At 41.3% G+C, this 26,707-nt stretch overlaps 1 protein-coding gene across 2 annotated transcripts in view; it reads left to right on the forward strand.

Annotated features, from left to right (window-relative positions):
* Positions 1-26,707, forward strand: part of MICU2 (mitochondrial calcium uptake 2) — a 138,651-nt gene that overhangs the window by 72,138 nt on the left and 39,806 nt on the right. For both annotated transcript variants that reach the window (XM_417140.8, XM_046903041.1), the window contains exon 2: positions 3,247-3,394. In XM_417140.8, the coding sequence (XP_417140.8) occupies positions 3,247-3,394 (148 nt within the window). The remainder of the gene's footprint in view (positions 1-3,246; positions 3,395-26,707) is intronic.

Below are 26,707 nucleotides of genomic sequence, written 5' to 3' on the forward strand. Positions count from 1 at the left end.
TTTCTTGATGTCATTACAGTATAATTGTGAACTTCGTATTTCTGATGCCAACTGTAGCAAGCTAAAGTTCTTAGTTGGTATTAAACCAATTTGAACAGTATTAATATTGTGAGAAAGATAGTAATTACAAAGCTTTACGCTGATGCTGCTGCCTTCATTCTGGACATAAACTTCCACATATTCCTTACACACATTCAGGCTGGGATCTGTAAGATCCCACTGACCAATCTTTTCCTCCAAGCTTCCATGCTCAGATTGTTTGCCCAGGTTTTCCTTCTCGTGCAATAAAATCATGCTAGCATGGTTAGAGAGAAGGAAGGTCAGCTTTTTTTTTTTTTGTGTCACTCTGTCTCTCCCTTCATCTTCTGAACTTTCTATACAGACAGTGAAAACAAATGATTGTAACTGCACTCCAGAACTCCTGTCCTCTCTGCTCATAAAGGGAGCCTGCATTAACCTAGTATAATTACCTAGTATATGTCTATAAATGCGTGAAGGGGGAGTCTAAGGAGGATGGAGCCAGACTCTGCTGAGTGATAACCAGTGCCAAGACGGGAGGCAGTGGGCATAAACTGGTACACAGGAGGTTCCTTCTGAGCACCAGAAACACTTTTTTGTTGTGTGGGTGATGGAGCACTGACACAGGCTGCACGGAGGCTGTGGGATCTCCTCCTTGGTGATCTTCCAAAGCTGCCTGAACGTGGCCCTGGGTGTCCTGCTCTGGGTGTCCCTTCTGGAGCCAATGGACCCAGAGGTCCCTGCCAGCCTCAGCCATCCTGTGGTTCTGTAGAGAGTGGTAGAATGTGAGCAGTTTAACTCTGCTTTAGCTCTGGCTCAGATCTTGATCCTAACCCCAGAGGGGCTAGGATTTTTTTAACAAATGCTGAGATCCTCATACAGGGACAGGACTTAAAAAGTATTGCAGAAGGTTTTTAAAAATAGTAGGGGTTGATACGGTTGATGCATTTCAACCTGTAAGGTTTGCTTTCATCAGTTATGCTAGTATTTGAAGATGACTTTAATAGGAAATAGGCCTTGTTCCCAAGGCTGGCTTGCAGATCAGGAATGCTTACTTCTTGAATGGAGCTCGGTGGATTTGTAGTCATGCATTACCATTCTGATGCAATACACATTTTTCTGGATACAAGGCACTGTTCGTTTGTTAACATGTAAACTTGTACCAGTCTATTTTGGTTAAAATTTTCAGTTGATGAAATTCAGTGCTTTGACTTCAGTTATGAAGTTTAGCTTTAGACAGGATTCAGACAAATTACAAGACTTCGGGTGCTTGAGAGTGCAGATGGTATGAAGGTATTGTAGGGTTTGCCATTTACGTCGTCTAAACGTTTTTATTCTGTGTTTGTGCAGAAAAAATCGTTCCTCGTCCCATCATTTCAGGTAAAGGACAGCTGTGAAGCAATTTTCCATGTTTTAATTCCCCACAGGGCAAAAATTGCTGATGTTATTTTGAAAGGATGATGATTTTTGTAAGAACGCTGCATGTTAATAGCCTACAACTATGAACTATTCATTTGATACCTGCAACATGTGTTGGATCTTGTTAGCAAAGTGATTATGGAATCATTTGGCTCCCAAAGTTTTAAGAAGAAGGAAGCAAAAGCAGTCAGTACATTAGATACACTTTTTAAACATTTCTCCAGGATGTGCAGATCTGAATCACAGCGTAGCAACAATGCAACCTGTGTTTTAGACCATCATGAGGTAAGAAAACAGGTAAAACAGTGATATCAACACAAAATATTCTTATGGAAAGCAAACAGAACTTTGGCTTTAGGTAGGAAGCAGCATTCCTCGTTCACTTTGCATATCAGATTTTGACTGTTTAAATTCTAAACTATGTGGATTTTGTGAACTTTTTTGTTGTTGTTTTTTACTTTTTTTTTTTTCCTAATCATTCCTTCCCCACACCTTTGTGCAAAGTCTGGGCTGGAGGGGAGCTACCGCACTGAAACTGACTGTAAGAGGTGATTGTGTTGTGCTGTGAAACATGAGAAATACGTGCTTGATGCTAATACAAAGGTGAAAGAGGCAGGATTAAATGACAGGTTGCAGCATTATATTTAGAACTGTAACTAAGTATAAATGTAATAACAATTGCATCTAGGACCCGGCTGTAGTTTTACCACTAGTACCCATTGCCTTGAGATCCCCAGATCACATGGTGCAGTTAGGGACCACAGTGGGTAAAGGAAAAGGAAGCCTGATGACACAGAGTTGAAATGCCCCGTCCCCTTCTCTGAAGGCCCACTGTCCACAGAACCATTTCTTCACATGTCCTCCAGTGGAATGGGCACTGGCCACAGCTTGAGGTCCACACTTGTGCTCTAGGATTGCTTCACATCTAAGGGTTCAGTTGTTTCTCCCAGATCATCCTGTATCTTGTTATTCACAGTCCTAACGTATAAATGTCTCTGTTTCACTATGTCTCCATCCTCTCTTTCTGCCCATAAGTGCTGTTACTACTCTTCAGAAGTATTTCCAGCTTGTATGGTTTCCATCACGAGTTTCTCAAGTTTTTTTGTTGGTATTTTTTTTGAGGAGGTGTTGAAATTTTTTTCTTTGCTTCACTAATAGAATCTTTGGGTTTGGTGACACCGTCTCTGACTTTATGGTAAATGCTTTCATTGCATTTCCCTTTCTTCTAATTTCTCAACAATTCTGCCCATTCTGCATATGCTCAATACGTATTCCATTCTCATGCACCATAACACCTTTGTTCCCCCATCTTAGGAGCTGTTCCACAGCTTAATACTCAATTTCAGGACTGAGTCCTGAACAGATGTGGTGCACGTTTAAACCTTTGGTGAGCTGGTTGTTAACCTGGCAAAATACCATTCACAGTCTGGTTGGTTTAGTTTTTTGCTGAGTTAGTGAGCTGAATTTGGCCCCAGCACGTAGCAGTGCTGGCAGCATGGAGGTGCAGGACCATATGGCCAGGAGCAGGGGAGTGGGAAGCAAGGACAGCCTTGGGTGACAGCAAGCCATTAATTTGGCTCGGCTGTGTTGTTAAAGCATGCTCTCAGTGAGGCCAGAAATACTGTGAATGTCATATAAGAATGCTGTACATTAGAACTGTGCTGTAAAAGCTTTAATTTCTGGTAGTCTCTTCTTGCGGATACCCACACAATACTGAGGTTAATCAAGATGAGATATAGGATTCTTTCTAATTACAGCATTGATCTACAAATCTAGCTGTCTTTCTGCATGGATTCTTTTCTGTTTCAGAAGGAAGATGTTGCAAATGCAGAAATGGCTGAAAGACTGTCTCTTCGGAAGAATCGCTTTATGCATTTTGCATCACTGGAGTATGAAGGAGAATATTACATGACACCACGAGATTTCTTGTTTTCAGTAATGTTTGATCAAGTGGAACGTAAGTTGTTTTCTCATCATTGTATTTGTGAGGGAAAAGGAACTTGGAAGTCCCCTTAAAAATATAGCATACAAATGACTGGGACAGGATCCCTCAACTGACATAAGTCATCAGAAGCCAATTTATTAATGTTGGTCTTGTGGATTCTCACAGGCACCACCCTGTACACTGGTGACATGCTGATCATTTCGAAATCTGGTGACTGAAGGATGGCATTACGTCTCTGCATAATTTGCATGTCTGATCAGCGTGTAGTCACTCAGTTACTTACTTAGTACGACTGTAATGTGACTGTGCTCATTCCATTCCTGTCCCTGTTATCTGTCTGCCCGCTTTACCAGAAAGTAATCTGTGACCTTTTTTCACTCAGTGATGGGACTGATGTGAATGTGTGTAATGAAGCTTGGAGCTCAGCTCTAGGTTTCTGATTTCAAATCTCTTCTGGTTTATACAAGACTTGAATAAGAACAAATCAAAATTGTTTGCAAATTAAAAAAAAAAATACTTCTAAGAGTGTGTTGTCTGAGGAAGAGCTTGGAGCGGCACACAAATATAAAGTGCATATGTTGTTGTCCTTGTGGTTTTCTGATCTCATTAATCTGCCCCGTTCCTTAAGCTTCTTCATGCTGACATTTCCATGTTAGCATGTTTTTTTAAACAATACATGTTTTCACAAAAGAATGACTTCTAAAGCTTTCCCAAGAATATTCTACTTAAGAGAGGTTCAGAAATGTTAAGTTCCCTAAGTATCAGGGTCACTCAGAAGACCGGTGCCCATTAGTACATCTGCAGAGGGAAAGGGGGAAAACCAAGCTCTAATCGTTTGCTAGCTGTTCTGCACATCCTAACTGACCCATGGAGCATGTTGTATAGCAAAAGCCATTCACAACCTGCAGCGCTCACTGTCCATCTAGCAGGGAGATCAGCATCACTTGAGGATATCGAGATGGAAATACAGAAGAGAATTCAGAGCTCTGCGGAAAGACACAGAGAAAGAAGGAGGCTTGGACAGGCTGTTACTCGAGCCCATGGGAAACCTGGAGCAGAACAGAGTTTACAGAGCTGCACGTGGTCCAGGAATAGGACACAAGAACCTGTAATAAAAAAGAGTTATCTCGTGTCTGCAAAAATCTATAGTTGATAAGGGTACATGGCTTCCCTGCTGACATACAATTTCTAATATTATACAAGGCTGAAAATAAATCCTTAGAAGGACTATATGACCTTGAGAGACATGAAGATTCTCAAAATAGCGTATTCTTATAACATATGGCAAATGGAAGGAGCGTTTTTCCCTTCAAATTTTACGTCAGTAAGTTAAAAACCTAGAAGGGATTTTCTTTGGAGTTTCCCAGCCTGAAATAGTGAAAGAGAGTGAGTACCAAATTTTTCACTGTTGAAGATGTGGCTTTCAAACAGTAGTCTGTGAAAGCAAGGTTAAAGAAAGAAGTGTTTTTCAGTCTTAGCACTTCATACATATTAATTGGTTATTCCAGCTAAAATGGTATACGTGCAGATTTTCAATGAAATGCTATGTGGATAAGATTGATTTGCAATGCAGCCGAGTTAATTTCTGTTACTTTGCTAATACAAGTGGGAAACGGCTTCAAATAGAAAAGAAAAATAATGACAAGAAAAATATGTGAACAAAAAAATCTTTGCACCAACACATACAGGATATCAGGTTGGTGTCAGGTTTACAACAATGGCATTGTAGGTTATTGATAGAAAAAATGTTAATATGTGAATCTAATGCTCCATACGGTGCTTTGAATATTTTAAAGTCACTGGCTTGTTCAGTTTCTTGCAGAGAATTTCCTGGGAGAAAAATAAAGAGACATAGCTCAAGCATCTCTCAAGGTATATTAAGGGTATCAGGACCATAGAGTCATGGAATCATTAAAGTTGGAAAATACCTCTAAAGCCATCTAGTCCAACAATCCACCCATCACCACCATGCCCACTAAATGGTGAACTTCATACCAAAGCAGCAATTACTTTTGGAAACTTTTGGCTTGTATTATAGAATTAATTCCTTTCTTAATCTTGAGCAATGGTTTTAGAAAGGGAAATGGGCATGCCAACACTAATCCTAGAAATTTCTTCACTTACTGACCGAGTGAGATGCAAATTGAAAATGTGACCCTGCGCACAAATGCTGAACTTAAAGCTCTAATGATTTTACTGTTTTCCACTTATTTTCTATGAATCACCAATAATAAAAAAAAATCTTATAAATTTTGATGCCCTCAAGCATTCGTCCTCTTAAGTATTTGCTTACAGATTATTTGAGTTTGCCAATTGGTTGTGATACGTAATACGGAAGGCTTAGCTCCATCCAAAGTCTGTTCTCAAGTTTTGTTTCTGCTGTCTTTCTTGCGGACTGTAGCCCAGAACATACGATCAGCCCCATAAAAAAATAATGTGTTATCTCAAATACAGTCTTCACAGCAGATTTGGAAAGTTGTTTAATTCTAGCTATGTTGGACCGGTGCAGCAAGCAACTTCTGAAATGGTGGGTTCCTTACTCAAAGCAGTCTGCTGGCTGTTCTGTCACTTCCCATGGTCCAACCAAGACTGCTGACTGCAGGGGGGGAGAAAGCATCTCAGCAGGACTTCTGTACATAATAAACAGTATCTCAGACATGATACAGAAGCACCCAGTGCTGATTCTGAAACACTGATGTCAACGCTCTTGCTGAAATGTAGTAAACAATGAGCATCAATTTATTTGGGGAATGTAAGAGTAGTAGTGCACATTAAATCCTGGGTTAGAGGTCAGCATTGATAAAGCATCCGTTAAAGGTTGCAGACTAAAAATAAATTGCTGAGATGCTTGAGAGCTATCTTTACTTTTTTCTGTGGTGCTTATGAAGATGATATCAAAGGTGCTGAGGTGCCGCATAGGAAAGAAAGAGCTGTGTTCTCTGAAGTCTGTTATGTGCTTACTGTCTTCTCCTCCTACATTTTATGGAAAAACAAGCTTCAGACTTATATTACTCTTCTCTTTGTATACTCTAGCTGGTTTTCCCTCTTCACAGAGCACTTTCTCAGTTTCTTGCAGAGCTGTGGTCTTGTTTCTTCTAGAAATATTTTTTTTTTTTTTGCTTTTTCCCGCCTAACATTTTTATTCCTTGTTTTCCTTTGCCTGTCCTTTTGCAAACTAATGGAGTCCATTCTCGCTTTTATTTCTCCCTTGTTTCTTTTGTTGCTGTTGTTTTTAACCAAGCCCCTAGAGAAATGGATGGGGAATGTGTGTATGTGTCTGTCTCCCATAAGTGTACACAGCTCTGACCTGTGGGCAATGTTGGAAGGGTGGTGGTTGCTGTCTTCTGCTGTATTTTCAGACAGGAGAGTGGGAAGAACATGAGGCTTATGGTTTGTTCTGTGAATCAGCCGTAACACAAGGCAGGGCAGCCGCTGCCAGCCTTAGAAGAGCTGTGGATCTTGGAGCATGGGGAGGTACATGCCCCCATCATCAAAATGTGTCCCAGAAATGGCTACAAGGGAAGTAAATGTACCATTTTGACTCTAGAAGTCATGAACTCTAGAAAACAAAACGGTCCATTTTCTTCTCAGCAGAGATTATTCAAAACTCATGTAATAACTTTAACATTATGCAAATATGCCAGCTGTTCTTTGGTATTGAAGGAGAGATGTCTGCTCTGTGTTCGAAAGCAGTTTCTAACCACTGATCCAAATGCTCTTTTGGTACAATTTCTCATATTTGCGTTTAAGCTGTAATTGCATTTTTTCCTCTCAGCTGTGATTAAGTGTCTTCAAACTAGAAATCAAGTTCACTGGTACAGACTGCCCAGATAGCTGTGGGTGCCCCATCCCTGGAGATGCTCAAGATTGAGTTGGATGGGGCTCTGGGCAGCCTGAGCTGGTGGGTGGCAGCCCTGCACAAGGCAGGGGATTGAATCCAGGTGGACGTTAAGGTCCCTTCAACTCAAACCATTCTGTGATTCTAAGATGTAAGAATTTGGAAGAACCATAACCCTGTTTTTATTTGCTTTGTGTAAGTTACACTGGATGCTGGAGGATTCCAGGCTGAAGCTGTTTGCAGTTACAATTAATCCTATGAACTTTCATTTAATTTACTGAAGATAAAAAACCCACTTTCAGCTCAGGTACTGCCATCGTTTCCAAATGGGAAGAACTGAGAAGTGAAAGGAAAACTTTCATCACGGGGATGAACTTCTCTTCTTATCTCGGTTGCCGGTCCTTTATTTTGCCAGCAGTTGTATTTATCTGATAACATTTGGTCTGCTGCTTTTGTTGAGTCCTAAAGAGAACATCAGCTTTAGGCCAAGGTTTTGGAGATAGAACTTGAGGTTGGATAGAGACAAAAATGCCACAGAAATGGAACAGTGATGGTTTTCATAAGGGATTTTTAAAATTTATTTACAATATTAGTAGTCAAATTTTAGTTCATTCCCCGCTTTTCTGCACAGAGTTGAGTTCTAGCAGTGTCTAGTCAAGGATATGACAGTAGGCAACAGACAGGGAGAACCTGAGTGGTCTGAGAATAGACCAAACAGGAAGCTCAGTTCCTTACACAAAGGGTCTGATTTCACCAATAAATTAATTTATTACCAGACTTTCTTCTTCCTTCCCACAGGTAAGGCAGAAGTGGGGAGGACCTTACTGAAGAAAGCACGCAGACTCAGGCCAGGATTTAAGTATTTAATTTACTGAAGTCCTCCAAAATCTATGCACAGTACAGTGCTGTCTAGGTGAAACAGAACCATTTAGCCTTATTTTGTATGACCTGTTGTCAACATAGATCAGCAACGTTGCCTGAGAAGCATGGAAGGAGCCCCCTCCAGCTCTGCCTGGCTGCTTTGCTTTCACCTCCTGCTGCCTCCTTCCCCAGTGCCAGCACAAAGCTTTGCACAGCCACATGCTGAACCCAGCTAAGGAACTCATTTTGGGTAAAAGAAGTCATTTCTTCCTGCTGGCTTTCTGCACTTCTCCAGTTTTCTGTGTTTGCAGTTCTCCAGTTGCTCCTGGGGATGCTGGAAATGGAAAGGCACAGAGGCAGATCCATTGCTTTGCCCAGATTGAAGCCCCTGAGACAAGCTCTCTATGAGTTCCTGAGCAAGCAGCAGCTTCCCAGTTCTGCCCCAGCACCTCAGGATATCTTGTGCTGAAGCACGTAACTCAGGGATAGCTAAACTTCAGAACACCTTTTAAAAGTGAGAAAGCTGAGCAACATAACTGTGCAACAAGAAATATTGCTGAGTTTGATCACAGCATTGTGTTGTTTTATTCCTATTCAGATGTAGACTCTCGCATGGGAGAAAAACTAAAAATAAAAGCCCACACAGAGAACGGAATGAGAAGCAGTCTTGCTTTGATTTGGGAATAGTGGTCCTTGCCCAACAGCCCTGGGGTTTTTTGCTCTCGGGTGATTTTCACTGGAGAATTGCTGCATAATCTCTTCTTGGTTCTTAAGCATGATTCAATTTAAAAGCAAGTAGACATCGTGGTTTGTAAACCAGATAAATAGTTGGATTGTCAGTGCTGCATCAGGACTGCTGGAAAATACCAAAATGTTTCTGCTGTGTCCAGATTGTCAAGTGAACTCCTGAATGATGAATTCCTGTTCACAGTTGGGTGGTATTTATTACTGAAGAAAAAATCTTAGGTGTGTTCTCTGACAGAGTTGCACAACATGCAATAAATTCAGATTTATTATGGAACAACTTTGCAGATAAGGAAACAGATGAACTGTAGTGCAAAGATACCAACTGTCATAAAATCCAACCCAACTGATCTTGAACCCTGCTGAAGAGACCTTGGTTCACAAGTTCTGCTCGTTTGCTTTCTGCTGCGTAGGTTTCTCTGTTACTCATTTTCTTTTATACAGGCTGAAAATTGTGAAATCTGGCCATTCTTATTGATAAAATCACACCTGCAAATTTATTTATTGTCAGGGTGATAATGAAGAAAAATACTTACAGTCTTACCATTTAAGGAGAATGGGCTGATAACAAATGCAGAGTTTTGTGACAGACTTATTTTGTTTTGCATATTGACATAGCAAAGATCTTCACCAAGGAAGAATGGTTTCACGCCGAACTACCTCTGTAAATATTTGCTTAATTTTTTACTGTTAGTTGCTTTATAGCAGGAAGTGGGATCCTTTTTATCAGCAAAGGCATCAGTGAATGAAATCTGGTATTCTGACACAATGCCTGTGCTGGCTTAAAACACCTATGGCAGTGTTTCGTATGGTTAAGTTGGCGCATCCTGAATGCGACTTCGCCTTCAGTATTTTGCATTCAGGATTTGGGGATTCCCAGTTATAGGCCATGTAATCTCATGTGAAACCACTGTTACTGAGGGATGTGCAACAAAACATTGCAAAACCAGCAAGCTCTTCTGGATGATCTATCGGAGGCTAATCTAAATTGCGATATTTGATGCATTGATAATATAGTGAAAAAGTGGTTGTGGTCAGTTTACTTATGATGTAAAAGCTTCTCAGTGTCTAGTAATATCTATTAAGAATAATATGAATTTGCATCAGAAGATCGTATTTTTAAGATGACAAATATGAGAAGGAGAAGTCTCAGCTGACTTACACTGAATTTTCATTGAAATACTGGAGTATTTTTAAAAGACCCTTCCAGTTTCAAGTAACCTTGTGTTTTATACAGTTACGTGTCCTTAGCCTCATATTCCAGATTTTTCCAGCCAATATTATATTAGAGCTTCTTCATGGAGATATAATTTCTGGTATGCTGTTACTGTAGAACAAATAAGAAAATCTGTATTAAATTTTGGATAGAACTACAGATACAAGAATGTTTCAGAAAATGAAGATATTTCAATGTTATATCTGGACTGTGTTTATGTTAATTTTTTTTTAGAAGATTATACTATTAGCTTGGAGAACCAAAGACTGTGGGGATATTTCGTTGCTGCCTGCCAGTACACGAAGAGAGCTTACAAGCAGGTGGTGGACCACCTTTTTACACAGTCTGTTAGTGACAGGACATGAGGGAATGGCTTTAAACTGAAAGATGAGAGGTTTAGGTTGGATGTTAGGAAGATATTCTTTATGTGTAGGATGGTGAGGCACTGGCACAGCTGCCCAGAGAGCTGTGGGTGCCCCATCCCTGAAGGCACTCAAGGCCAGGTTGGATGGGTCCATGGGCAGCTTCAGCTGGTGAGTGGTAGCCCTGCCCATGGCAGGATTGGTTGGATCTGAGTGGGCTTTAAGGTCCCTTCAACCCATACCATTCTACGATTCCAGAAATACCTTTGTCTTTCAAGTAGAAAACAAAAATTCAGGTTAGCTTGTTTCATAATAATTGACACCTCATAGATAAAGAACTTGATCCTGGAAATCCCTCTTTGTATATTTGGTCCAGATTTAATATACCACAACTTCACTTCCTGAACCACTCCTTTATCGCCCTTTTCAGAAGTTGAACACATTTTCCTGTGCTTGGTAACACCCGAATGCCAGTGGTGGTATTAACATGATTGAATCCTAACATAGTACATGGCAATGACTGTTATTAGGGCTTAAGTTTGATGGGAGAAGTTGTTTGACTTGGTTAAGTTTTCCTTGAAAACACAGTTGGCGCAAGGTAGTCTTGTGTTTGTGAGTCGGGTGTGACACGCGCTTCCATGCTCCCATCAGCGTGGTCAGGAATGTGAGTGAACCTGAGGAAAGGGTGTGATGCGACACTGTAAATGCTGGAAAACAGTTGTGTCTCCATTGTGCTTAGTCAAACTTACTTGTTTGCTCTTTTTTCAGGAAATAAGAGTTTTAGTTTCATAGTGCTGCAAAGAGAGAGAAGAGGTGTTGGCATGGGAGCAGAGGTAACAGTCAGCAGCAAAGAAGCCAGCACAGTCAGAGCAGAGAGCAAGAGGAAGATCTGAACAGCAGTAGTCAGAGGAAAGGGAACTGTGCAGCAAAATCACAGAGAAGTAGGTTTTGCCATGTCATTGTACAATATAGAAGTGCCTTTGAACTACATCACAAGACAACAAGGGAGGTAGCTGGGGTACATTGCTTGGAAGGTCAAACAGGAAAATATATTTTTGGTCCTTAAAGCTATACTAAGATTTGCATTTTAGCATTTATGTCTGCATGACACAACAGACGGGTTGGGTTATAAGAAGCTCCTGGCTTTGTTTTGTTATTTCTTGTTTTTCCTTTTGTGACAGTGCTGACTAGTTGGAGGATGACGCAGAGTCAGAGTTCCTATTTGTATTGACTGCAGTGCTTACTGATTAGCAAAAGACTTGGCAAGACACTACGATCTGGAAGTACTTTGCCAGCTATTTAGCTTTCTGAAGAACAGCTGTTAATGACAAGGTATATTGCAACTCCTCAATGAATGAAAGCAGTTATTAAAACTCAGCACAGAAATAGTGTCAATACTAAAACTGCTCAGACTCCAGTAGAGCTGTAAGCAAGAGGCAAGTGGTCCCCACACATCTTGAAGGATTTAGTTATTTTAAGTGTGAAAGTTATTAGTTGTTTAATGGCACCTGAATGGAAAACAGATTCCCTGAAACGAATGAAAATATATCGTGTACGTACAGAATCCTTGTATTACAAGTAATGGAAAGATCTGGTTATTAATAACAGGAGCCTGCTTGTTGTATAAACATCGGCTGCCTTCGAATTTCAGAAGCCTTGCAACGCTTTCTGCTTCAGTTAACTATTCCAGTTTTGTGACATGCTACTGTATTATTTAAAATACTTAACAGAGAAATCACATTCATTTCTTTTAATACACATGAGCAAGTTTGAAGAATTCACGCAATCCTTCATGGTCTCTGAATACTTCTTCCTATTAATAAAGACTTCTTATTTTTGTAGAACACCACTCACCGTTGGGGCGGTGTTTATAACATAACACTGATGTAACCACAGAAAATATCTCTGGGTTTTTTTCTGCAATGCTTTTTGACAGATTACTTCAGTATTACTTCATTAATAAATTCAGTGGGACTTAATCAGTTCAGAAACATCCTGCTTAGCTGACAATTAAATCTTAACAGATGTAGTGTGAAAATCAGATGCCGTGAATTTTCATCACTCTTAAATGCATTTTAATTTCTTGCAGCGTGTGTCCCCAGCACAGGCAGGCATTGTTTTGTACCTAAGAAGTACAGTCTGTTTTTAAAATTCCTTGCATTGCATTACAGTATTTAGAAATGATGGTGATGTGGTGAATGCTGGCAAGTGCCAGAAGTGCGTGGTAGGTTCCTGCCAAAATCCAGTTGTATTCTAGCCCCATGTTTTCAGCTGTTTGTAACTCTTCTGGTGCTCATAGGTCAGTGCTTTCCCTTAGGCCAGAACAGAATTTTTGCTGTATTAGTCACACAGTTGATTCTTCTTTTGAGTAAACCTGATATAAGCTGATTTTTTTTCCACAAGAAGTGTTGCATTGTGATTATTTTTTTTTAAATATCTCAGGTGGAGCCATCAAGTACCATTTTCCTTCTAGGCAGTTGTGGCAGGCGAGGTACACAGGCAGGCCATGGGAAGTGAAAGGAGCCATTGCTGCTTGCTGAGTGGATGGCTGGGTCTGCAGAGAGACCTTTGAGTAAATGCACTGCCCGTGCCTTGAGAACACTGGCATCCATTTCCCAAGGGGAGAAATTGCCCACCTTACATGCTTGGCTTTTGCTGCCCAGCCTTCAGGCACCTGCAGTGGTTATAGCACGGATTGCAGTCCGCAGCCTCTCATCGGCTGTGAAAGGTAAATACCAAGCTCAGAGGTTGTTTCCATGCATAAAACACCCAGGTTTCTCTCATTAGAGAAGACATGTCGCAGAGCCATGTCTCAGCAGCCACACTGACCCAGACCCTCACCCTGCCATCCCTGGGGCTGCCCAGCAACTGGTCCTTTGGCTGCCTGAACCCTTGTTTTTTCCCCTCAGACCTGGGAAGAGCTTGCATACCTGAAAGCCTAAGAATTGTTCAGCTGTACCTTACGACAGCTACAACTTTCCCACCAAATCTTGCCTTGGTTCTTACTGGATGGAATTGTGTGTAAACCACGGCCAAGCCAGCTACCACTTGTCTTTGTTCAGGTTATTCCAGTAGCTGACACATGAAGCCTTCTGTCTGAGACAGCTTGTTTTCCCAGGTACTAAAAATGCTAAGTGATGATTAATTCATACTAATTAAATATGGAAATTGGTCATTTTGCCTCATGTGGATGGGCGTCTGCTTCTCCATTGGACCTGTATTGAATTGCTCTCTCTGAGAACTTCCAAAGAGCTGCCTGTGCCCTGGCACAGCGAGTGATTCTTTGTGTGGTTTTGGAGATGGGAAATGTGGCCACTCACTTCTGTTACAGTGGCCCTTTGGTAGGAAAAATATAAATCTTAATGACCAGAAATTTCATCAGCATCTCTAGCTTTGGTCTAACAGCAAAAGAGTCTGACTATTTAGCAAAAGAAAGCAATGTTTTCTGCAGTGTGTTTAATGATAAAGGTGAACTCTACTGTTGAATGAATAAGAGGGGGTTTTACTATGGAATATTTAGGGCAGTGTACTGTATTTACAGTGGGCAATATAAAATGACTTTATCTTCTCATTAAGAGAAAGCTGTCTGTTGTTTACTTTTCGTAAAATCATAGAATGGTCAGGGTTGAAAAGGCCCTTAAAGATCATCCAGTTTCAACCTCTTTGCCATGGGCAGGGCTGCCAACCTCTAGACCAGGCTGCATTCATTTTGAGAATTACGAAGAGCCTACTTTAAGTTTGATTCCCATTTCAATTCAGTTTTTTTCCACAGTAGCTGAAGTAAATACCCATTTCAGGACAATTCCTATTCTTCATCTCCAGCACTGCTGCGTAGAGGATATGGGGTATCTGATCATTGTAGGAACACTTGGATCTATTAACACGGCTCATCTGTATTGACGCATAATATCTTGTAGTGGTTTCTATAAGCTTTTCTATCCTCTGTTAGGGTGATACTTAATGGCTTAGTGCTTATTTTTAGTATTCCATGTCTAAGTGTATCAACATTCATCATATATATTCTAAAAGCCAGCTTGCATTTTAGCAATTTCAAACTTAAAATATAGGCCTTCCATAAGTTTTTTCATGCTGGATATAAAATCAGTTGTCACTACAGCTTACACTGGAAAATGGTGACACAGCATCTTCTCTGTTGCTTGAAAACTCTTCTGTTATCCATGCTAAAATTAATCATTCTCTGCTTAAACCCACTTGCTCTTGTGCCAGCATTTCCCATTACCTAAAATAAGCTTTTTTCTTTTAAATCTTAACCCCATGATGCAGAATAGATAATTATATTACTATTCAGCACTGCTCTTGTTAGGTTAAGGAAACCCAGGTTTATTTTTATCTCATCTGGGTGGGGGAGGTCATCCATTCCATGGTTTCATGTAGGTAGCTTTATTCCATGGTTTTTTGAATTTGATTTCTTTTTATAAAGCCAGCTGCATTCCTTGGCTCAGAGCACAGCCCACTAGCAATCGCTATGGCCTAGGGGATGGAAAAAGTATTGAAGTCAGGAGCTCCTTAAGTTAAAGCTGTTCCTTAAACGTATGATTTGTCAAAAGGCAGCATCAGTTACAGAGAAAAGTGGTACAAAGCAATGCTTAGTGGATAAAAAAACACTCATTTAGTGTACACTTCACTCACAGTCACTACATGTAGAACAGCATCCAGCGCTGCAAGTGCTTTGGTCTTCATTTGTAGCTCCATTGCATCTGCCCAGCTGAGCACAACAGAGTATGATAGCAAGGAGACAATGCAAGGGTAATTAGAAGCAGCAGACACAAAATCCCAGTATACTGAAGACTGCTATAAGTAAATGAGATGCTGTTAGTAGGAATTTGGATGTAAAGGGTAGTTGTGCTTTTATGTTCGTCTCCTTCACTGTCTTTACAGAATAAATATTTCTGTTCTATTTTGACAGCCCTAGTAGATTGTTTCCTCTGCTGTTTAATGGGATCAGAAATCTGTAGAAATCTGGATGTATAATTAAAGCCAAGGTAAAGACTATTTTTATTTTATTTTTTTGTTTGTTTGTTTGTTTGTTTCCTCCTTCAGATGAGTTGAAGTGATGCTGGGTAAATAGATAATTCTAGAAAAGGTACAATTACATTTATTAGAGAGACTACTGCTCTTCAACTAGATTTTTCTTTTCTTTCTGACAGGCTTTTTCATTAGAATCTGAGAAGTTTAAAGTGACAGGGCCAAGAGAAGAGACTTATCTTCATTTCTCTTGTTCACTTTGAAGGTTCACCCCTTACAGAAGAAGAGGTGCTCTGGTTAGTGTATGAGACTTTGTTCTACTAGTAGGGAATGCTGATGGGCAGCATGTCAGAAACTAATTACTAAACTTTCTATTAAGAACTCTTATTTTTTTCTAGGTTGCAAATTAGCAAAACCATTTTGGCCACTATGGTATGTCACAAGTAGCATCCATTTTTAAGCTCTTTGATTTCTCATTGCTTTAGTTATGTCTTATTTTTTAGGGAAGTTCTCAGGCTTTTCATGATCATTTCTACTTTGCATTACCCCCTTCCCTTCTGAATAAAGGCAGTGTTTCAAATTAGTTTTAGGTAACGGACTTCATTCTGGTACTCTGAGAAACCAGCAAAAACTGGATCTTTCCAGCAGTCTTTTCATGTGACAAAAATCAGGTAAACCTTTCTTACTTAGCTTAAAATACAGAAGCCTTCTGTTATCCATTGCATATCCTCGGAGCCCCTGCTGTACGAAAACTTCCCAAACATCTGTTAATTGCTATGTGACAGATGTTAATGATGTATAAACAAGTCAGACTCAGCAGGGGCTGTTACTGGTTTTCTCAGAGCTTCTGTATTTGCTAACAACACAATGAGCTCATCTTAGAAGTTAGAAAGAAACTCCTGGTGAATTTAAAGGTAAAACCGATAACGGCGTTGGCCAACAACTGGCAGAAAGCAAGTCAGACACTGAAAGGAACCCGTGAGAAGGAAGAAGAATGCAGCTAGAAACTGAAACTGTGATTCTGTGATTCAACGCTAATGGGTGTTAGTTATAATCGTTAGGATTCTGCTGAAAAGAAAAGTGATGTGTTATGTTATGCTAGAAAAGACATCCAGTACTTCAGTTCCTTCTTTCAGTAGAACAAATTGCAAAGTGGGTATGTTTCTTCTGTGTGTATTTGTTCACTCTTTTCTTTCAATGGCTGGTGTTAGGAGAGTTTGGGAGGATGAGGAACAGATGGATAATACCACCAATGGCAGAAATACAGTTATCTGGAGTACAGCCATAGAATGGATCTGAAGTGGATCTGAAGGAACCTTGTGAACTTTCTTTTCTTTTCATTCATCACATTTTAGAAGTTGCACATACCCACATTCAACAAAGGTAGTCATTAATTTACTAAACCCTTTACAAATCTCTATTGAGGAGCATCACTTTATCCCTTTTTCTTCTGTTATACAAATGCATGTTTAGTTTCTTCAAGAAAATCCTGCTGCAAGGCAAAGGTAAAGAGGACCTGTACCTACAACTAGCCCAGGTCATCTCACACAGTAAGTGAACACCATCAGTGCACGTACAGTTAATCCTTTCATTCCTAAGAATTTATATTGGTTATAATTTAAAATCTAACTCTTCTGTAAACTCAATAGCAATGCGCTCAGACATCTAGACACTGTAAATTGCCTGTACATGAAGGAGGTGTATGTTCTGAAAGACAATAGGATTTTGCATATTTTTGGTGTTTACCATGCTCTGGACAGCAAGACAAAATGTCCTAGACCTTGATCTTAAACACAGAGCTCTCAATAATGAAATTGTCTATGTAGAACTTTCTCCTTTCGATAAAATGTCCAAATTTAGTGTTAAATCCAGTGTTTTGTGGTCTCATGTCAGAAGAATTACAGCACAAATAGCTTTGCTCTCTTTGTCAGTTGTCAGTGAGATGTAAAGCCAGGACACAGTCTTAAGTGCATAGTAAAGAATGTTATTGTGTTTGGTGTAAGCAAGCGTGATGAATCTTAAACCACCACATGAGACCTGCCAGCTGAATGGCAGCAGAACCACCTGGTCTGTCAAACAGCAGATTTTCCTTCTTTTTTCTGTTTACATGGGTGTGCAGTTTCCCTTAACCACAGGGAGTTCACTGTGGTTCATGGGTCCTCCAACAAAGTTCTCTGAACCTTTTGCAGTCACCAAAAAGGTGGCATTTGTGCTGTGTTCCATGGAGTTTCTTACCACTGTCAAACAGAGAAGAACTGTAAGATGCTGAGAAGAATGCATTTAATCTGTGAATGATGTAGGCAGCCCCAAAGGAGTCAGATTCTTTACGTTTGATAGAAGGACAAGGCAGTAGCAAAATGGAACAGGAGTGAAGATCGACAGCATCATTGCAATAGCGCAGCAATAGAAATCTTGTATCTTGTTGATGAGTTTTCCAAATTGGACATTACCTTTTTTTTCTCCCCCAGACATCTGAGTAGGAACTGCTGGGGTGTAAGAAGAGGAAGTTTTCCAAACTGAAACTCCTGACAAAATTTCACTGCACTTTCCCAATCAGCCGTCATGGGAACATTTTTTGCAACAGATCTGAGAAATTGTAGTGCATGTTGCTGTAGTAGAAGTAAATGAATCTTTAAAAGAAAAATATTGTTTTAGCAAAAAAGAAAGCAGTAATGATGGTATAAATAATTTGATATGTCATAGGGTTAGATGGAAAAAAAAAAGTGAGCTACTATGTAAACCGTATCTGCACAGCATTTTATATTTACAGGACTCTTGAGAACCCACTCAATTTATGTGAAATGTCAGTGCTCCCAGTTACTTACCCACTGCAGTAATTTAAATTGGCTTGATGCACTCATATGTCAGCTATTTACTGCTTGGACACAGGCACTGTAAATGCCCTCCATCTGAACAGAATTACGGTAACAGCACTACATTTTTCATGCTGATACCATGAACAACTTCAAATTTTTCACAAAATGCTTTCATTTAAATCTTTAAATTATATTAAGTTATTCCCTTTTTCCATTCCACTAGAAGAAATAATTAAAGAAGTTTGTACTTAGATGAGTAAGTTTAAGAAAAAACAGTAGTGGTTGAATAATTAACTATTGCCTTTTGAAACCCAAACTACAGTTTAGTGTTTCAAATGTGTGACCACGTATCAGTGTGTACATGAACTGATGAGGTAATGCATGAGCAGCAGTCTGTTGGGAGCAGTAGGACAAAGTAGGTGACCCACATGGTCTTCTGTGGCCTCCTTATCTGTCATTCTTGCATGTTGGAGTGTTTGTTGCATATCAGAGTGCAATAAATAGTAGTTATTTCATGTAATTTGGCACAGTTTGGTATGATTTGCATTTCCTGCTTAGAGTATAAATTATATCTAAGCTAGAAGGTGAAAAAGAAAAAAGTCCTCTAAGAAAAGGATTGTTTATTGCCCATAGTAAAGAACTGCAGTTTGGTTTCCTACTGCATTTGAACCACTTACTCTTCACTGGCACATGCCCTCTAGCATAGACAAGGGGGAGTAATTTTAGCTCAAGGAGGGAAGGTTTAGATTGGATGTCAGGGGGAAGTGCTTCACAGAGAGAGTGATGAGGTGTTGGAATAGGCTGTGGATACCCCATCCTTGGAGGTGTTCAAGGCCAGGTTGGCTTGGGCCCTGGGCAGCCTTGTCTAGTACCAGATCTGGAGGTTGGTGGTCCTGACTACGGCAGGGGGGTTGGAATTTGATGATCCTTGGGGTCCCTTCCCACCCAAGGCATTCTATGATTCTGTGATCCTCTTTGCCCTTATTCTGGGATTAATTAGTAAGGTAGATTTATGTTAGTGATAAATTCCCACGCAAAGGACGAATTCATCACCTGGCACCTCAGTTATGTTTGCCAGCATATGAATCCAACTTTTGGTAATTATGTTTTTACAATTCTTATATTAACATTGCACTCTTTATATTCTTGTCTTTAACTGTACTTAACATTTCTTTTACATTTTGCTAGATGTGGGAGAAGTGACAGTAGGTAAGACCTTCAGACAACGAATGGAAGAGTGCAAATTGCAGAGGAAGTGGTTGAATAAGATGCAACAAGGATAGCTGCTGTAGCAGTGATGGCAGTTAATCATTGAGCACATAAGCTTACATCAAGTCTTACATAGGGAGATTAGAGTAAACTTCTGGTGCTGTTAAGGTGCTGACCTTTTCTTCATTCATTTTGATTGTTGGATGACTGATGTGCATGCATTTTCATTCTGAATCCAAATTAATCTCTGTTTATAACTGAGAGGCAATTTTTTCAAGTTGTGCATGTAGTTAAATTTTTAGTTGTGCTGTTTCATCAGTGCTCTTATTACTGTACTTTTCTTACGTCTTCATTCATTTTTGTTACACTTACTTCTCCAGCCTTCAAAGAGACTTCAGAGCCCTTAGGCCAGGAATTCTGCCTATCTTCTAGAGGAACAGAATTAAAACTACAGTGCTTCTAGGCTGTCTTAATAGTTTATCTTCATCTGTTGTTAGTACCTTAACCTAACATGTGCTCCAGCACTACACTACTTCAAAAAGTGGTGTTTTTTAGCAAGAGGGGACAATGACAATGTAATGCTCCGTGCTGCAGGTTTGTGCAGGTTCAAGAGATGCCATCCCAGAAGTCTGAGTGTATAATATTCTCTGCGGGTTGGCAAGAGCCATTCTCCACTCTCGTCTCTGAAACACACATCATGGATACAGCTTCTTTCAGGAATTGTCCTCTATAATAGTTTATTACTCTAATTATGCAACTCAGTCTGCATCTTCTACCATAATCCACTTTTCCCTATGCATTTGATAAAGTTGTTTATAAAACAGAATTCCTGCCCTTAGTACTCCTGACATCAAGCTGAAGAGTGGAAACAATACATCACAGATAAAAACAAATACAAAAAGCAATCATGGTTTGAATTTTCTGGTTGCTTGAAGAAGGATTCATCTATTCAGTTTAGATATATAAAAGTGAACGTCAGGTCAGAGCAAGTAGCTGTAGGATCTCTTAAAAGTTAATGGAAGGAAACAGGTAGGTTCAAGGCCTCTGTGAGGCACCTATCTCAGTGTGGAATAGATAGCTCTTTTGTTATGTCTGTTCTCCCTTGACTATAAAGGGATCCTGGAGTCAGGATGAGGTTTGTATCTCTGTTTGTAGACAGAGATAATATCTTTTATTAGACCAGCTGCTCTAAGTTGGAAAAATTAGACAAGCTTTTGAGCATATGAGCTCTTCTTCAGCTCTGAAATAGGAGCAGCGCATTTTGAAGCTAATTATAAACCCTCTTCTACATACACCATCATATACAGCAAAGCACCATAGATTTAGGCACCTAATTTTTAGCTGTCTGAATGAAGCCAGAGCAACCAAGCATGGGAGGCTCATTTGGGAGTTTGGGGACTTGCATCTCACAACGTGTACTTTTCTTCTGGATGCTGCCTCCAGTCCTGGCCTCACTGCCAGCCCAGTGGGCAACCTCAGGTAGCTGCTCAGCAGCCGCTGCGTGCTGTTCTTGGCATCATGCTCTTTACCCAGTGCCATGGGTAATTCCTGGTAACATCAGGAACTGAGTGCCTCTGTCTCTTCAACAGGTTTTGAAAACTGCCTTATCCAAAATTTTCAGTCCATTTCAATTTCCTATAAGACTGTGTCATCCTTTGAAGTTTCCTCCCCTCATCATTTCCCACCCCTGCTACCCCAGGCTGCCTTACTCACGAAGCTTTCCAGTGTAGGCTGATTCTGGTGCAAGCACTGCTCTGAAATGGAGACCTGCCAGCACTGGCCTGCACCCAGCACTGTGTATTCCTCACTTCCTCAGAAGAACAGTTGCTGTAAATAAAGAAGGACAGATGCAAAGCCTGTTTCCAAGAGATGCAGAGCTTGTTTCGTAAAGCACATCAGAAGCTTCTATTATTGTAAATTTACTTCGATTTTAATTCAGGTGGTTTGATTCACTAATTCATGTGATTGAAATGACTTACATCAATTATAGTTCAATGGAGCAATGCAGTAATTCAGTAAAAGCTTTCTAGCTGAAGTGGTTTCTTAATTCATTTAAATAGCGCTCTCATTTATTATTCAGATATTGGTTTGCCAGCAGTTATCATGGGAATCTGACCGCTTGGTCCTGTGCCTTCAGAAGGCTTCCATTTTTTCAGCTATCTTTGATTTCTCTCTGTCACCATTATTTCACAAGGAGGCTTTAAAGAAGTAATTACTTGTTTCAGTTATGCCCCTTACATTCATAGTTCTAACAGTAAGCTCTTTCCTTTAAAGAACTGAGAATGTAAGGGAACAGGGTAACCAAAAGAGAACTTGCTGACATAAGTAACCTGTCCACTATCATATTCAAAAATCATATCCTGTCATAGAATCATTGAATGGCCTGGGTTGAAAAGGACCACAATGATCATTGAGTTTCAACCCCCCTGCTATGTGCAGGGTCGCCAACCACCAGACCAGGCTGCCCAGAGCCACATCCAGCCTGGCCTTGCATGCCTCCAGGGATGGGGCATCCACAGCCTCCTTGGGCAAAGGATATGTGATATGTGGTCTCCTAAAGGAAATCAGCATCCATGATTCTTATCTAACCCAGCTCACTGGGTCCAGGGGCAGATGTTGCAGGGTTTGGCTTGTGTGGAGGTTGGTGGTGGTCTCAGAGGAGGAAGAACAACCTCGTGTTCCCATTGCAGACATGGCTGCAGCAGGGACTCCTCTATATAGGCCTCAGTATGAGGTGTCCATGGCATTTTTGATTTTAGAAAGGCTCCAACCCTCACAGCCCACAGATTACATCAGTGCTGCCCATCCTGCCTAAGATCCTTCCACCCATCGTTTTACAGAATTGGAGTTGGGTTGAACTGTCTTCATGTTTTCTCCAGGACAAAACCAGCTAACCTCCTCATTCCCCAGCATGACTTTGAACTCGGTACGCTCCCACAAAGCTGGCATTGGTTGCTGCCTAAATAAAAAAAAACAACTTTGAGGACTTTTTTTTTTTAGTTGGTTATCACTGTGGCTGTCTGAGGTTGAGCTGAAGAGAGATCCTGGGCAAACCTCAGTGACTTTGCTGATAAAAGGGACGGGAATCTGTTGTTCCGCTATGAAAAGATCCCTATTTTATACTGTTTTCATTTGAAGTTAAGTCTGTGGAGAAATACTTCTTATAAAATTAATTTTAATTCCCATGTTAGAAAAATGGTGTGATCTTGCAGACACGTACAGTTCTGCTTTCTCTACCATCACAGATTATCGTAATTTCTCTACTTTTGCTTTGGCATTTGCTTGTTGTTATAATGATGGATCTTGGTGCTTTCTTTCATTCTTTGGCTCTGAACATCTTTTGTCAGATCTGAGCTTTTCCTTGGCTGTATGGGTTGGGTGTAAATGGCTGTTAGGGAGTGCAAGCGGGTACTTGTTCAATTCAGCCCTTTCCTCGTGTTAATCCTAACGTCGATGTCAGGTTCCTTTTGCATCATGGTGTGAAAAATTGAGAGTTGATGGAAACTCTTCTATAGTAAGGAATGTATGTGACAAAATATGCAGGCTTGCTGAGGGCAAATTAAAGCTGAAGTAGCTGCTGTTGGCAGTGTTTTCTTAATTACAGTTGTCAGCTAACTTTCTTGGCTAACAGCACAGCATTTGTCTGCTTGCAAGTAGACTCGGTGTTCGTTCAATTTAAAAACCTAGAATGGCTTTTGTTCTGTGAAAGATGTGTCTGTACCTTGTGATTGTTTCATGGATCCACTACCAATAGTGAAAATGAGACGATGGCATCTGTAAGATAGATAGAGAGCAATGAAAATGCTTGTTGGACTTCAGGCCAGAATTCCATCATGGTCTTGGCAGGCCAAGTGCATCGTACAAATCTTCTACATATGACATGAAATAGCTCCTAATAATTAGATCCTTGCTTGTATTCCTTAGAGAGGGACTGAGAGCCTGGTATGTTTGTGATCATGGGTCAGGAATGGCAGCACCAAGATCTAACGTAAAGACGAAGAGGCATTTTTTCAGTGTCTGAACTAGCTAAGAAAACCATTCCTACCTTCACAGTGCATTCCTTGCAAAGAAGAATTAACCACCTTCTCCTAATTACTGTAGACAAGGCCTTAAAAGATGTTGTTCCTCAGAGGGCTGCACATTTGATATGTGAGTGAGCGATATTAACAGAGCTTTCCTTGTTGGTCTTCTAAAGGGACTTCATTGTTAGGGAAGGAATAAATGGAAAGGGTAGGCACCACGAGCTAAATCAGTATTCAAGGAATATTACTGGTGCTACAGTTAAAGTAGGTAATGTTTCCAAGTGAAAGCTGAGATTTGAACCTTCTCAGATGATTTTATGTGGTGACAGTACCAACACAGGGTATAACTGGACATAACTCTCAGAAAATATGCAAGTAATTATTAGAGGAAGCCCATTCTTTAGTTTAAATTATAGCGTTATTGTAAGATTGCATTCTAATACTTTACACAAACGGCAATATGAAAAATACCACCAGTGCCCCAAATGTCAGCTGCGGGGTTTTTTTCCCAGGGAATTACTGGTGTGCTAGCACACATGCTTGCAGACATCTGCATGCCATTTTCATTCGCCTAGGTTATAAGAAACTTTGATTTGCAATACCATCTGAGAAGAGCACTGCTAAACAAAACAATGGCTCCACATTTCTTAATCTGCTGTATCAGCTACATAGCAAAGAAGAAAAATGTCTTAATTTATCTTTCAGTCTGTCCCATTTCCTCCTGCCCTTCCACCTCTTGCGTTGGAGTAGCTGCCCCTCACCACATTCTGGGATGATGTGGCTGTCCTCCTTCTCTTCCTCCTTCTCCTCATCTTTAACCTCTTCCTCCTTCTCCTCATCTTTAACCTCTTCCTCCTTCTCCTCTTCTGCCACTCGGCCAAGGCTGCATCTCCTCTGTCAGTCCTCTCCCTCAAGCCAAGATTGCCCAGGCAGTGGTAGCGTGCACACCTCTGTGTCATTGCTGCTACTGTCTTTTCAGCTCCAAAACAGGTCGGCTGATGTGTCAACTTCTTAACCTTCCTCTGGAGGGACACCATAGCTGAATGCAGGAGAGGAGGCATTGTCAGCTGCCGCAGGTCTTCGTGTGAGCTCTAGACAATTGCATTTGTGACTGCTGGGTGATGAAAGAAGAGCCCACGTATCTACAAGATATTTTCCTCTTCTTTCCTAATTTTTATCAAGGTGGCGTTATCCTCACTGAGGATATATTCCCTGAAACTGAGTAGCTGAAGTGTTTCAGTTATTGTACTGAATGCAGCACAGAGGAGAAGCACAGATGTAGCCAAGCCTCACAAACTTGACCAAATAGTGTCTCAGCTGCAGCTTCCAGTACTCTCTCCATTCCTTGCATCAGTTTCCCAATCCAGTTTGCAGAGTTCAGCTTGTCTCCTTCCTCATCCTCCTAGAAGCTGACTGTAGGTATTGCCTGCCTCCTAGAGTTATGCTTTGTGGTCCAGCAGGAGAGTGCAATGAGCAGAGTTGCTGCAAACCAGATAAGGCTTTGTGGTTGGCTTCAAAACAGTAACAACGAGAAGGAGCATTTTCAGCAAAAATGATGGCAGGGTGATTTTTCTCTTTGTTCCTTCATGGTCCTACAGCCTGACTCATTCTCTCTTACAGGGCTTCTTGCCATGTGGGGCTCCCAGGGACAAAAGAGCTGCCGTGGTGCAATTTAATTCCATGCTGAAATTTGCTGTACAGAGGAGATGACATTTCAAAGCTGAGCTCTGAATCACAGCCTTTGCTAACCAGCCTTTCATTAAAGGGCTCTGCGGCAGTGTTACACGGCCCCACTCAGCACTCAGCCCTGTTGGGCACACGGATTTTTCTCGCTCTCCCAAACTGTTTGCAGCCTGACTTCTTTTATCTCAAATGAGGCAAAGTAGAGGATTTCATGCTTCCTTTGAGCTAGGAGATATCTATCCTTGTGGCTTTATATATGTGCGCGTGTAAATATATTTACACACGCTGTACAAAAATGTATTCATGCCCAGTGACAGGTGGTGCTGGCAACACCTGTTGCTGGGGTCACTCAACACTCCAGTTATAAAACCCTAATTTTAGTTGCTTATAACTTTTGTCAAACTTAAACATTTGGGTTGAAATGTTATGTGCCAGGTGTCTGCCTTGGGCTGATTTGGGGGGTGGGGAGAGGAATTTTTCAGCAAAAAAAAAACATTATTGCCAGTCTGGGGAGCAGAGACGAAGGCACTGGTTTGCCCATACTGAAAGCAAACTGTTGCTGGTTGAGATGTTCCAGCAGCTTCCCTGGTTTGGTGCCAAAAGTTGCCAGTGGGGTTCCCCTGCAGCTGGACATGTCTTTTCCCACTGCTACAGAACTTCACAGTTTTGGTAAGAATACACCCCATTTTGGCTGGGTTGCAGCCCTATGAACGTGCTTGGTGGAAGGGTGTGGGCTGCTGCCCTCTGGGCTGCCTCCATCGTGTCCCGTTCCCAGAAGCAGCACTGTGCTGGGGACTGTGCGCATGCAAGAGGCCCATGGAGCAGCCCGGAGCCTGAGCATGAAGAAGGCAAAATGCATTAGGAGAGATTTCTTCTCAGGAAGGGTGGTGAGGCAGTGGCACAGGCTGCCCAGGGAGGGGCTGCAGTCACCATCCCTGGAGGTGTTCAGAAAAGGTAGAGATGTGGCACTGAGCAACGTGGTTAGTGGGCAGGGTGGGGATGGGTGGGCAGATGGACTAGATAAACTTGGAGGACTTTTACAGCCTTAATGATTCTGTGACTCAGTAATTCAGGCTGCATCTGGTGGCATCAGTCCCGAGAGCAAACAAAGCAGCTCTGCTTGTGCTTCAGAAAGCAGGAAGGAATGGCTGGCCGGAGTCCAGAGGAGCGCTGATGGTGGAAGGGAGCAGTGAGAGCAGTAGGAGTGAAGGACACGAGATTTTAGGACCTTCATGAGGAGAAATGCTGAGGAGCACTGGAGAGGGCCCAAGGAGCACTGGGGCACAGACCGCAGGCTTTATGTGACTGCAGTCGCAGCAGCTGAAACGTGCCGCCAGTAGCACATCGCAGGGCCGCAGCCAGGTGGTTGCACAGGAGGATGACCTCCTGCTGCACCAATGCTCCCCCTGCTTGAGTGTGTAGACTTGACCTACCGTTGGGCACTTGTCATAAACCAAAGAATGGTTTGGGTTGGAAGGACCTTTGCAGCAAACCCATTCCCACCCTCCTGCCATGGGTGGGGCTGCCACCCACCAGCTCAGGCTGCCCCGGGTCCATCCAGCCTGGCCTTGAGCTCCTGGAGGGATGG

This window comes from Gallus gallus, chromosome 1 (assembly GCF_016699485.2).
Source record: "Gallus gallus isolate bGalGal1 chromosome 1, bGalGal1.mat.broiler.GRCg7b, whole genome shotgun sequence".
Classification (NCBI taxonomy): domain Eukaryota; kingdom Metazoa; phylum Chordata; class Aves; order Galliformes; family Phasianidae; genus Gallus; species Gallus gallus.